General features: G+C 34.5%; 1 protein-coding gene across 1 annotated transcript; it reads left to right on the top strand.

Annotated features, from left to right (window-relative positions):
- The first annotated feature begins 2,445 nt into the window (after positions 1-2,445).
- On the top strand, positions 2,446-6,789 carry LOC139785780 (uncharacterized). Its single transcript, XM_071724960.1, has 9 exons — positions 2,446-2,825; positions 3,175-3,251; positions 3,331-3,452; positions 3,532-3,652; positions 4,232-4,436; positions 4,508-4,721; positions 4,817-4,924; positions 5,037-5,451; positions 5,518-6,789. Exons 5-8 carry the CDS (start codon positions 4,233-4,235, stop codon positions 5,423-5,425), a joined length of 915 nt encoding a protein of 304 aa, XP_071581061.1. The 5' UTR covers positions 2,446-2,825; positions 3,175-3,251; positions 3,331-3,452; positions 3,532-3,652; position 4,232; the 3' UTR covers positions 5,426-5,451; positions 5,518-6,789.
- Positions 6,790-15,121: the final 8,332 nt, after the last annotated feature.

Raw genomic sequence — 15,121 nt, 5'->3', positions numbered from 1 at the left:
GACATATAATACCGACCGAAACAAAAACGGTCAGGAGCAAACGCGACAAGCTCGAAGCGTTGGTGTTGAATGCAATAAATGCGGAAAGCTAGGCCATATTGGACAAGAATGCCGTACAAGCTGGTACGCAAACAGATATTCTCTCCCGAGAGCAGAAAAGCCCAGCGGAATAAATACCGTCGAACAATATTGCAAGTATTGCAAGAAGGAAGGGCATAAACGAGAAGATTGTTGGCAGCTAAACGGCCGACCCGAAAAGGAAAGAACACGCCGATCTACAACTGATGGAAATAAAAAACCACAGGTATATATACAACAGCCAAAGCGGTTAAGAATACGTCAGACAAGGACGATGAAATATCGAATAGCAGCAGCGGCAGCAGTAGCAGTGAAGAGGAAGAGAGACCGAGAAAGCATAAGACGCGACACGCGCGCGAGTATAAAGTTACCCAAGTGACGAGCAAAACTAATAAAAATTATCATCTCGATCTCGTAACACTCCCGATGCGAGAAGCAACTAAGGGAAAACTAAAATTTCTGCTTGATTCCGGAGCCGCCATCGCCTTCATAAAGGTAGAAAAATTAAAAGATAAGACGAAAATACAAGAAAAGAAAATAGCGCTGACCGGCGTTACTGGACATCAAATATACACCCTCGGAAAAATACGAGCCATCATACTCGTAGGCAAGGAAACCCTACGGCATACGATGTACGTAGTACAAGACGATTTCCCGATGGACTACGAAGGCATTCTAGGAATCGATTTTCTGAAAAAGCATCGAGCCGTTCCCAACCACGCCGAAAATCGATTGAAAATCGGTACTGCCAAGTATAAGCTCCAACCGTGTAAAACGCTAATTCTATTGCCCCGCAGTAAAACAATCATACAAACGATAGCTGCAGATCAAAATAGGATAGGTATTGTAAAACGTGTAAAACCTATTTCTGGAGTCTTTATCGGAAGTTGCACGGTAAAACCAATAGATTTTCTCTGTCCAATAAGCGTAGTAAACGTAACGGAGAAGCCCGTCGAAATAATCACGCCGCAGGTAACTCTAGAAGAGGCACCGGTGACTGACACAGACATACTCACATTACCCGCGACTGAAGAGCGCAAATCAATTCATAAACGACGCGAGAAATTACGTAAAAAACGCAGAAACATTTTAAATAATAAGAAAAGAAAGGCGTTAGAGCAAAGATGCGACAATTTTCGCGATGTATTTCATTTGGAAAACGATGAGCTGACACGCACCACGGCGGTGAAACATGAGATCACGACGCGAGTGGATAGCGCGCCGGTGAACGTCCGCCTACCCGAGAAGCATAGAGAAAAAGTAATTAAAAAACCTGACGTTTCAAGAAAAATAAAATTACGCAATGTTATAAAGAAAACTAGATAAAGAAAAGCGAAAGCACCTACACTTCAAGCACTTATCAAATAGACGAAAATACACCACACTTACCTTAATCACGAAAGGGAGCAACATGCCCCCGACCTGCCATCCGAAATGCCCGCACCGCGGCCATAAGCTGCGCGCCACGAGCCCGAACGGTGCCAATAGCCAAAGAGCGCAGGTACAAAACCAGGGGATCATCGTCAAGGGCTTGTCCACGGTCTACCTCACGCATGGCCAGACCCTAACCCCGACCGAGCAAAACACGAGCATCGGCCAAATAAGCAGGCAGAGGTCGACCAAGCTCAATCATCCGGTCTCGCATCGCGGCAAGAAAGCGACCGCGACCCCGAAATGGGTCACGTTCATGGACCAGAGGATCGGGAACCACTGGTTCCGGTATAACTAAGACTGGGAGGGTAGTTTCTTCCTCCTCCTCGCCAGGCCGAAGCTCCTCTGGATTCACCACGGCCCGAACCGACACAAAATGCTCGAGGGGAGACATGACAGCGAATTCAAAAAACGTATACTGAGACTGTACGAGAACAATAACGGACTCAGACTGAAGCGACTCGTCAAGCAATATAAAAGTAGCAACCCGCGAACAGCCATGGTCAGCAAAAGTAATGTGACGTCCTGGGTGATGCGAGGTGGCTCGATTCGGCAGAACGTCTCCGTTGATGGGTTCTTCTTCCGCGGTTAAGGAGGTAAAACCCCAGGATAATGGGGAATTGGGGCAGGAATTGGCTGTCCCGCGTGATCTGCGTTTTCGCGTTGTGTTACCAGAATCAAAACAGTAACAGTAACAGAATCGTGTTACCGCGACTTAACTGCGCAACAGCGCAACCACTACAACCTCTTGGTTCGACATTACTTGCACATCGGGTTCCGGTACAAATTGGAGGAGTGTGACGCGTGCGACGTTATAATCGGCGAGATCCGGGGACCCACGGGGTGTTCCACGTGCTCAGAGATATACCTCGACGTGACGCGCTTGGTAATACACGAGGGAGGGCAACAACATTTAGAGCCGTATTCATAGTCGAATCTCAAATTTGCTCTTAAGACGATCTTGGTCAAGGCGGCCTTATTCAATCAAAATCGTCTTAAGATTGGTAGATTTCATAGTCGTGAAACAAGGCGATCTTCACGAAGAAGATTTCGCTCAAGGAAGTCTTATTTGATTTGAGATCGCCTTGGCGAAGACCGTACTTAAAACCATGCTTATTCTCGATCGGCTGTTTCCGTACTCTTTCCGTTGGTTCCTCCAATAGGAACTTTGGATTTATTATTATCCGCACTTTCATGTATGCAATCAATGGACAAGTGAGATAGTTTTGAAGTGAGGTTAACCGATAAACTCTTTCGATCGATACAAACGTGGGACAGCGCAGACCAGCACGGTGCAATCCAAGGCGTTAAGATATGTAAGTAATATTAATTTTCAAACAAATATAACTTTGGGCTACCGCACAAGCTTAGCTTTATGCTAAGTTTATTGATATTAAACTTAGATATGTATGTAACTTTAAACTTTAATCAACGCAGGCTTATTCTTTAACTCATAACGACAATTTGTTATCGTTATAATGTTTTACTACGTGAAAAAGCTGCGCAAAGACATTGCAACGATAACGAAGTGTCGTTAAGAGTTACAGAATAGGCCTACTGCGTAATATACGTTACGGAAGAGTTTGTGCGTAGTAGTTAGATTTTAATAAAAGAATACAGTCAGTGCATGTGTAATCATTAATACAAAATATTTTATTTTTACAGAAATCTTGTGACCGTTCTGACCGCCCTCCTGTTTCTCTTTGTGCTGTATCGGAGGCGGATGTGACGTTTCTATACATGTAAGTATCTCAGGTTAAACGATTTTTGTAACAGATTGCCATATTATATGCCTTATTAAACATTTTGTTATTTTTTCAGAAATCTTGTGTGCCCGTACCGGTCTGTCCACGCTTCCTGTTTGTCTTGCTTCGGGAGCGGCTGTAGCGAGTGCTGGCCTGTAGGCATTGGAAACTTGCGAGTCCTTCGTCGTTTGTATACACGTAAGTATCTCAGGTTAAACGATTTTTGTAACAGATTGCCATATTATATGCCTTATTAAACATTTTGTTATTTTTTCAGAAATCTTGTGTGCCCGTACCGGTCTGTCCACGCTTCCTGTTTGTCTTACTTCGGGAGCGGCTGTAGCGAGTGCTGGCCTGTAGGCATTGGAAACTTGCGAGTCCTTGTCGTTTGTATACACGTAAGTATCTCAGGTTAAACGATTTTTGTAACAGACTCATATTATGTACTGCATAAGAGAAAGAGGTAAAGTGTATCAAAAATAGTGTAGAAATTTATATTTTATCCATTACATTTATTATGAAAGCTATAGGTAACTGTGGTTGCAGTCGATTTAATGTTACAAATGCTTTGAAGCGTTTTTCTTTTTTCTCTATATCTTATATACCTTTATTGAAAGAAAGGAGAAGAAAACTACTTCAAAGCATTTGTAGCATCAGTCTTCCGCAACCTGTATCAAAGTTTTACACTACCTCAAATTGAATCTATATCGAATTGATATCGATTTGATGTAAATTCGATTTGAGATTATCTAATAATGTTATGTATAGCTGTTATAATAAATGTTATGATTAAAACATAAATTTCTGCACTATTTCTTTTAAATTATATTAATAAATATTGGAATCGAAATCGATCTTTAAATTGATATAATTTCGACAAACAGTTTCGATGTCGAATTGATATCAATTCAAAATTACTGATAGATTAAAATTACCGGAGATTATTTCTCACAAATATAATTACAATTTATTCACAGAATGTCGTCCAAAGAAAATGTAAAGCCTACTAGTAAAAATAAACATTACACAACAATGGAAAGAAAAGTTTTCTTACAAATACTCGAACGGTATAAACATATTGTTGAATTAAAAAAAAGTGATGGAGCCACTTTAAAAGATAAGGATGTGGCATGGATTGAAATATGTACTGCCTATAATCAGTCTTCATTAATTGCACAAAAGGTTATAATTATTACTAAAATAATAAAGCGTTTTAACAAAGCATGTATAATTGAAAACTCTTTTATTATTAGAGGACAGTACAACAACTAAAGAAATTATGGACAAATCTGAAACAAGGGCAAAGGGAAGCCTTAACTAAAAAAAAACAAGCATGCATGGCAACTGGTGGAGGACCACCAGAAGTAAAAATTGATATTGATCCTGATATTGCCAGAATCGCACCACATCTTATGAAGACAGCACCTGTTGCATTTACATTCAATATGTCTGATATAGAAATTAATGGTATGTATTAATATATTCTACGAAAATAATTTTATGTACTAAACTATTTCTAATATTAATACAGTCACGTTATTTGTATAATAAATATATTTCAGATAAACGAGACTATGTTTTCGAAGTAATATCTACTGACCAAACTGTAGAATTATTGGATACTGATAATGAAGATTACAAAAACACACACAGCAAACATATTTTTCAAGGTAGTACTTATTCATGTTGTATATTTATATGTTAACAAAATTTTTTATAACGTATATAAATAAATGCTACATATGTATATGTAAAAACATGTATTGTGTTTATGCTTTACAGATCCATGTATTTCTACGGAGAAAGATGATACGTTAATGACTTTATGCAGTGGAGAGGAACAAGAAAAAGATGTACGAAAAGAAGAATTATCAAACAAATTGGAAAATGAAAAATTAAAACACACACGTTCTTTCAAACGAAAGAAGGATACAATAAGTTACAGTCAATTGTCAAACACAGAAGAAACAATACGAATGAAACGCATAAAAAGAGTAATGGCTCAAGAAAAACGATTAGCGCATATTAAACAAAAACATGAAGAGAATATGAATAATATGAAAGAAAATTATTTGAAAGAAATTCAAAATTTAGAATTGCAACATTTGAGACGAATCCAGACTCTAGAAATAGAAATAAAAGAAACACAACTCAGATCTGGAAAGAAATAAATCTAATAATGGACATACAAACACAAGTATGTATATAAACAAATGATATATATGCATATGTAAAAAATATATGTTATGTTTGTGTTTTACAGATCCACTTTTTTTCTGAAGGATGACACACTCACGACTTTATGCAGTGGATTATGAATTTTTTTAAACGAGTTATATTTTAATTTTTTTGTTGCATTAACAATGATATGTCTACTAATAGATTATTTATCTTATGTTCTGTACTTTGTATACATATATGTACGTGTGTATATGTATGTATATAATATAATGTAAGTTTATGTATGCAATATTATATGTTATATAATATTATAAATTACAGATGTGTTTAGTTCAAAGTGCAATTATGTTGCCTAAGATGTTTGTTGTTGCCTAAGACGTACAAAATTACCTTCTTCAAAAAAAGGTAAAAAAATGCGCCAAGTACACGCATAGTAGTATATATGTATTATGTTGTTACCTCGAAAAAAACATAGTGCTAGTATTATACCTCGAAATAACACCCTGTACATACTGTTTATAAAATGCGTAATACTACAAAAAGGCGTGATATCTGTACAAAATTACCTTTTTTAAAAAAAAGGTAAAGAAAGGCGCCAAGTACACGCATAGTAGTGTATATGTTGTTACCTCGAAAAAAAAAACAGTGGTAATATTATACCTCAAAAAAATCTAAGTAACAAGTGGTAGACGTATGATCTTTGTATCTCGAAAAATCTCGAAAAAACCTAAGCAGTAGTATCTTTACCTCGAAAAAACCGAAGTAACAAGTGGTAGACGTAATTTTTGTACCTCGAAAAATCTCGAAAAAACCTAAGCAGTAGCATTTTTATTTCCAAATAATTATAACTCAAGTGATACACATCACAAAATTACGTTACCTTATCAAAGATGAGTCGCGCTTCAAGTGATCTATTTTACAATTACAAAAAAGAAATGATCTCTTTTTAAATTATATGTTGTTACCTCGAAAAAAAAACAGTGGTAATATTATACCTCAAAAAAATCTAAGTAACAAGTGGTAGACGTAATCTTTGTATCTCGAAAAATCTCGAAAAAACCTAAGCAGTAGTATCTTTACTTCGAAAAAACCGAAGTAACAAGTGGTAGACGTAATCTTTGTATCTCGAAAAATCTCGAAAAAACCTAAGCAGTAGCATTTTTATTTCCAAAAAATTATAACTCAAATGATACACATGACAAAATAATTACGTTACCTTATCAAAGATGAGTCGCCCTTCAAGTGATCTATTACAATTACAAAAAAGAAATGATATCTCTTTTTAAATTACAGCGCCAATTACAGAGAACATACACTGAGAAAAAAAAAGTGTCAATCCCAAGAAATATTTAGTCCGATACGTTCAACTAAACATTTTAGTTACTTAACTAAACATTAGGTGAATTAATTAATTCTTGATTAAGGAAACGAAATAAATTGTTGAAACAACTAATATTTAGTTAACTAACTAAAATGTTTAGTTGAACGTATCGGACTAAATATTTCTTGGGATTAACAATTTTTTTTTCTCAGTGTATTTTTCGAGATACAAAGATTACGTCTACCTCTTGTTACTTAGGTTTTTTCGAGGTATAATATTACCACTGTTTTTTTTCGAGTTTAAATACAAAGTTTATTTTCAATAGAATAAAAGATTGAATCATGAAGAATTACAGAGGTAACAGTACAAAATACAAATATTTTATTAAAATATTTAAACCCAACGAGGGAATACAAGGTATTTAAATACAAAGTTTATATATGTATTTTAAAAGATTTAATCGCATCGCAAAGAATTACAGAGGTAACAGTACAAAATAAAAATATTTTATTAAAATACATAACTTTTTCTTGTCAAAAAACTTGGCGCTGCTAGAGAGAGAGAGAGAGAGAGAGAGAGAGAGAGAGAGAGAGAGAGAGAGAGAGAGAGAGAGAGAGAGAGAGAGACCTTATCCTATACTTTACTATTCCTATAATCGCTTTAAGAATCTAAACTTATCCTATACTTAATCATAAGCCGCATTATTCGAGAGAGAGAGAGAGAGAGAGAGAGAGAGAGAGAGAGAGACCTTTTACAAATGTAAAAATATTATTCTATACTTATTCTATACTTAATTCTAATCGCTTTAAGAATCTAAACTTATCCTATACTTAATCATAAGCCGCATTATTCACCGTCACACACACACACACACACACACACACACACACACACACACACACACACACACACACACACACACACACACACACACACACACACACACACACACATCCACACCCACACCCACATCACTCGGTCGCATATACACACCACACTGACCTAATTTTCAGGTCTAGCAGCGCCAAGTTTTTTGACAAGAAAAAGTTATGTATTTTAATAAAATATTTTTATTTTGTACTGTTACCTCTGTAATTCTTTGCGATGCGATTAAATCTTTTAAAATACATATATAAACTTTGTATTTAAATACCTTGTATTCCCTCGTTGGGTTTAAATATTTTAATAAAATATTTGTATTTTGTACTGTTACCTCTGTAATTCTTCATGATTCAATCTTTTATTCTATTGAAAATAAACTTTGTATTTAAACTCGAAAAAAAACAGTGGTAATGTTATACCTCGAAAAAACCTAAGTAACAAGAGGTAGACGTAATCTTTGTATCTCGAAAAATACACTGAGAAAAAAAAATTGTTAATCCCAAGAAATATTTAGTCCGATACGTTCAACTAAACATTTTAGTTAGTTAACTAAATATTAGTTGTTTCAACAATTTATTTCGTTTCCTTAATCAAGAATTAATTAATTCACCTAATGTTTAGTTAAGTAACTAAAATGTTTAGTTGAACGTATCGGACTAAATATTTCTTGGGATTGACACATTTTTTTTCTCAGTGTATGTTCTCTGTAATTGGCGCTGTAATTTAAAAAGAGATATCATTTCTTTTTTGTAATTGTAATAGATCACTTGAAGCGCGACTCATCTTTGATAAAGTAACGTAATTATTTTGTCATGTGTATCATTTGAGTTATAATTTTTTGGAAATAAAAATGCTACTGCTTAGGTTTTTTCGAGATTTTTCGAGATACAAAGATTACGTCTACCACTTGTTACTTCGGTTTTTTCGAAGTAAAGATACTACTGCTTAGGTTTTTTCGAGATTTTTCGAGATACAAAGATTACGTCTACCACTTGTTACTTAGATTTTTTTGAGGTATAATATTACCACTGTTTTTTTTCGAGGTAACAACATATAATTTAAAAAGAGATCATTTCTTTTTTGTAATTGTAAAATAGATCACTTGAAGCGCGACTCATCTTTGATAAGGTAACGTAATTTTGTGATGTGTATCACTTGAGTTATAATTATTTGGAAATAAAAATGCTACTGCTTAGGTTTTTTCGAGATTTTTCGAGGTACAAAAATTACGTCTACCACTTGTTACTTCGGTTTTTTCGAGGTAAAGATACTACTGCTTAGGTTTTTTCGAGATTTTTCGAGATACAAAGATCATACGTCTACCACTTGTTACTTAGATTTTTTTGAGGTATAATATTACCACTGTTTTTTTTCGAGGTAACAACATATACACTACTATGCGTGTACTTGGCGCCTTTCTTTACCTTTTTTTTAAAAAAGGTAATTTTGTACAGATATCACGCCTTTTTGTAGTATTACGCATTTTATAAACAGTATGTACAGGGTGTTATTTCGAGGTATAATACTAGCACTATGTTTTTTTCGAGGTAACAACATAATACATATATACTACTATGCGTGTACTTGGCGCATTTTTTTACCTTTTTTTGAAAAAGGTAATTTTGTACGGATATCACGCCTTTTTGTAGTGTTACGCATCTTAATCTTAACAGAAAAAAATTACACCTTATAAAGAAATGTGTCTGAAGTTGTTAATATATATATATATATATATACATTGCCGGACATTGCTTTTATGTAAAATATGCATCTATATTATGTTGCTTGTATAAATTATTTCTTATCAACTTTTTCCAAAAATAATATATAAATACCTTTAGCACCTGTAGGCCATCGTTTCCTTTCTATAATTTTTCCATCATCAAATTCAATCCAAAATGTCTTTTCTCTACACATACTTGTATAATGACCATCTTCAATAGATGTACCCTGATGAAATATAGTATTTATTACTTTATACTGCTGTTTAGCTATCGATATCTTAGTCGTTGGTATGGCAGTTAAATTAAATGTCTGTGGTATTTTCACTAATTTATTATCCTGTGACGAGAACAAAATTAAATGAATGATAACTATTTCTTTCGTCAACGTTAATTCATTTCTAAATACTAGATTTTTTGCACAAGATTGGCATGTTTTTCCGTATAATGGACCCCAATTTAAAAATGTATCCTTTAATAAATTATTAAGATTATAACTTTTCTTCTTCAAATTATTAATAGAAATTGGAACAACTATGTTGTTATCAGTAATAATTTTTGTCGTATAACCACATGAGTTGCTAATGCACTTAGTAGTACAAGTAACTTGATGTCCGACCAAATTTCTTATGTAATTATATTTTGTGCAAATGGCAATAAGAAATTCAAGAGCGTCTCGTTTTGCCGGTTTTTCATCACGACTCGTAAAGCGCTCTCCTAAATCTGTCCGTATCGCATCAGCATTCAAATTAGGTAATCGTTTGTCATATTTATGCGCTAATATACTTAAATCATCTTTATCAACTTTAAGCAACACTTTCCTAATAATACTTGACTGCAAGAAACATTGTATTACTGAATTTGCGTAACATGAAACTCCATCTTTATTTTGCAAAGCAGGTATCGGCTCAGCAGTACTTTTTCCAGCTTGTTGGTCTGACTCTTGACCGGCATTGATTATTTTCGACAATGTCCACGGAACATCTTTTACTTTTCGAAAACGTTTTTTCGAAATAGTAATCGTTTGTGCTTGCGGTAGAAATTTTCGTTTTAGCCGATTATATTCGGTAATAGCTCTTTCACTTGCCGTTACAGATGAAGGATCAAAGTTAATTAAATGCAATCCATCCAAAGAGGTTACTCGGGATAACGCAACATATACCTGACCACAACTAAATATAGAATTGCCTATATCCATAACAGCGTTTCGCAAGATTAATCCTTGACTTTTATGAACGGTTATGCCATAACTGAGAGTTATGGGAAATTGTTTTCTGATAACATATGCTTTCTCCATTACTTTAAACTTGACACTTACTCTTTCAATAGAATACTCCAAACCAGACGGTAAGAGAAGTTTAATCTTTTCTACAGAATCGGTAGATATATCCTGCACAACAGAAATAACTGTAGCAATTGTACCATTTACGAGGCCCAAAGTGACATCAATATTGCGTCTTATCATAACTTTTGCTCCAATTTTAATTGTAATTTGTTTCAAAAGCCCAGCTGTATTAGTATCATCGTCTTCATTATCCGTCAATCGCTTTTGTACTGTTCGTTTAATATATTTATCACAGTCAACCGTATCTTCAGCAATTAATAATATTTCTTTCGAAGCAATACGACTTAGCATTGCAGTGTTAAGAACATCGCACAAATAACGAGTAGGCAGTAAACAAACAGTATCAGGCGGCAAATTATCAATAAAATTACACAATTTGTATAATCTTGCATCGAAAGACTGACCTTTCAATGATATTTTTCTTTTCTCGAGAATCTCAGAATCAGAAGTTGTCAATAAACCAATACGAACTCTCGAGAGTAATTCACGATAAGATCTATCTCCTTGCTGACACATATTGATCGTCAATTCATCATATTGAAATTTTTGCCACAACCATTCCTCAGGAGTAGTCCCCACACTGCCAATATATTTATCAAATTCTGCTTTTAATAGTGGAACAAAGATAAAATTTTCACGTACAGGAGGTAATTGAAGCAGATCTCCAAATAAAAGAACATGCTTTCCACCAAAGAAATCGTCATCCATGGTATCAAATATTTGACATAGTCGTAAATGTATATACATGAAAGTTAAATTAGATATCATTGACACTTCATCAATTATAATAAGACTAACATCTTTAAGATCTGCCCGTAAAACTTTCAAAACGTGATCAAATAATAGTGTATACTTAGGAGACTGATCACCATGTTCAACAGGTAACTGGTATTGCCTGTGATTTGTTAAAGCAGCGATATTAAACGCCGCTATACCAGTAGGTGCTGTTACAGCAGTATCCTTGTTGAGATTTTGTTTTATCCAGCATTTAATTGTTTTAATTAAGAAACTTTTACCAGTACCTCCTTCTCCGCTAACGTATAATAGTAATTGTTTAAATTGTTCATCATCCGGCAATATCGTTACGGCGTTGATCACTCTGTCAAATATTCTTCTTTGATCTGCGTTCATATTTGAAATCATTTCAGATACATCGATTTCCTGATCTAATTTGTCACCAAGATCCTTAAAATCTTGCATCGCTTCACCAGCCTCAATATTTTGAACACCTATTGGATTATCGGGATCATCTTGAGACTCATGCTGTTTTTCCAAATCATTTAAATATTGGTCAACTAATTGCTTCGCAGTTTCAAATGCTTTTTGCACTTCCTCTAATTTTTCATGATATTGCAATGCTTCCGTAAGATATAACTTTCCCTTGTGAAATGCTTCTGTATATGTATCACATCCATCTTTAAGATCTTCTATTTTCCGCCACGGTTTAAACATGAGCAGTAATGAAAAGAAATAATTTTCCGGCTGCGTATTGACATTATATTTATAGTGATTAATAAGACATCCACGCTGTCGCCGTTTTAGATAATAACCATTCTCCATCGTGTAGTATTCAATATTTTTACCTCGTGGTTTATTTTTCAAAATATCATACCACTGTACAAACTCATATAAAAACATAGATTCCAATTCTTTCGGTCTCCGTGGATAATGTTCATCTATTATAGATGGACAAAATATATTTGTAGAATCTCCGTCAAGAGCTTCAATTTCCTTATAAGTTTTAACTTTTCTACGTCTTATCTGATTAACATCTAACCATTTTATAGTCGTTTTTGAATCAGTCCCCTATAAAGGAATACCACACATTCCATCACAGGCTTCAAGAGATCCACATTCCCTATTACTTGTGGCTCGCAAAGTAAAATTCCAAAGTTCTTGACGCAATGATTTCTTTTTCTTATTTTTACTATCAAGGACAGCATCAGATATTTCACATTTTCCTGGTTTATTTACGTACTTAGTAATATACCAAGTAAGCAACGTGGATGTTTCACTTACGTATTGTATATCGACATTTCCTTCTAATACCGTAAGAAGAACAGGATGATAATCATTTATATTGATCTCATCATGTTTTCGAGGAACATGATAAAGCCTACTTCTATGTTTCAATCGTTTCCTACCTGCTATCAAACTTATGACATCTTTCAAAATCAACGTTTCCGTGACAGGACGAGGAAACCCGAAACGACACACACGAATCGTTTTGCGTCCTACTTTTTTAGAACGAAGACAATAATCGTTATGTTTGTGTCGTTGATGCGTATTGACTCGCCTGTATAACAATGGTGAAATCTTTGGATCTGGCATTTCACAAGTTATGTGTTGCAAAATAAATTGAGAAACTTCTTCAACAGAAGATTTCCCGATAATTGGCGCACCTTCAATCCAAATTAATAAATGAAAATGTTGTATACCTCTACCTTGGTATTCTCGTCGCCAGAAGTAATGCGCTACTTTTCCGATCGGGTTATCTTTGGAACAAATAAAATCAAGGAATGCTTTAAATTTATTATCAAGAAACCTTGACGTTGACACGGGATCCTTAGCAACGAGTACACTAATGGGCGTCGAGTCGTCAGGCCATCCATTTACTTCACGAAGATACGCAGCTAAGTCAGGCATCAGCCATTCAGCAGGACTCCATGTTACGAACCATGTCGCAGGTCCGTATTCTTGCGTCATACATCTTAAATTACTCCTTGGTATACGCCAGTATTGTTCCGTATTTCTTATAGTGGCGAATATTGTACTTAAGTCAGATTCTAATACATCTGTATGTAGTGCTTCTAAATATTCTGAAGCCGTATACCGCTTAGTTGTACATAGTTTGCTATAAATACCACGATTTATTTGACGAAAAGTGTATAGATTATACAGAAAAAATACGAATTGTATATTTAATCTGAATTGTGAATGTTTGGACATCAAACAACATTCATCAAATTCATGGTCGTGAAGTTTAACCCGTCTAGCTTGGTGTCGTCCATTAATACCAAGAGGAAATAAATCTGGAAAACACAATAGATCTAAAGATGCCTCACGATTGTCCAAGGGCAAATCGGCTATTTTTAACATTTGATATAAGGCGGTATCAGTTTTACATAATTTTTTTCATATAAAGGATAAATAGTATATTGCTCGTAATAATCATTATTTTCGTCAAGAACCTAAGTTAACATTGCCTTACGCTCATTATTTAAAGTAGCGTCTACATTGTTTTCTTGCGTTGGACTTTTTGGGCTCGATTCGCGTTGTCATCCAAATCAGATTCAGTAGCATTTTCTGTCTCCTGTACTTCAAACTCTGGATCGAATAATAATGACGTTTGTAAATAAAACTCCTTTACAAGTATTTGGCAATACAATATGAGAATATAAAGGATTATGTTCTTTTAACCACACTAAAGCGTCAAAAACTTTGTTAACATCTACCATTTCTTCCCAGATCATTTTTTATTTTATCGGAATACCTCTAACACGTACAAAGTACAGTTCGTGATTGGTATTAATTGGATCAGTATCAGGACATATTTTGTTCAATGTTTCTTGTAAAGGTAATGGTAAATGAAACGTTCTACCTTTTACTTTTTGTGCTATTTGTCTGTGAGGCAATTTCTTGTTACTAATAGGTTTCATTGAAACGACAGTTTGAAAAGCTTTAGCTCTTTGTATGAGAATTTTTTCAAACTGGTTAAAACATGATATTACTTCAGGTGAATCATGTACAAAACGATCATTTAAAACGCAATACGCAGTCATTAATCCGTCACGGAATTTTTTTTCACAGTAATGACATATGTATTGCGGAGTAATATTATGTTTTTCTAAATGCGCCATTAAATCTCTCCAAATTGGAATATCTAGTCGTGCTTTAAGCTTATTAAATTCATAGACACTTCTTTTATATAAAAGTCTCTCACATGATGCACAAACATATTGAGGTGTGTCCATGGAGCGTTTAGTAAAAGCCTTAAATGCGTTTTTAAAGCGAGACACGATTTCATCTTCACTCAAAGTAGTACGATTCTGCTGATGTTTGTACATATATGCTTTTTGTTGTGCCGAAATTATAATTTCGTTTAACGTGTCTAAATCAACAGAAGTTAAAGCCTTCTCCAGATTTAACATTTTGTCGTATAAACTTGTCATTTGATAAATTAAACGTTTAATATATCTCACCATTGGAAAATGAGGTGATAATAATAAAACAGGAAGAAATAGAGCTTTGCAAAGAGTTGCATCAATGTAACAGGCATGTGTGTGACCCTTTCTATCAGAATTCTTTATTGTACATGTATGAATATCTGTTAACAATTGTGGTATTTTCTTTAAAGTACAGGTAAATATCGTTTTGAGGAATTTTTCATAACGATCGATTAGAATCTTCATCAACG

Source organism: Temnothorax nylanderi, unplaced genomic scaffold, assembly GCF_030848795.1.
Source record: "Temnothorax nylanderi isolate EJ_2023f unplaced genomic scaffold, tnyl_v1.0 TNYL_tig0883_pilon, whole genome shotgun sequence".
NCBI classification, from domain to species: domain Eukaryota; kingdom Metazoa; phylum Arthropoda; class Insecta; order Hymenoptera; family Formicidae; genus Temnothorax; species Temnothorax nylanderi.
Note: the sequence above shows the minus strand (reverse complement) of the source record. Positions and strands in the feature narration are given on the sequence as shown.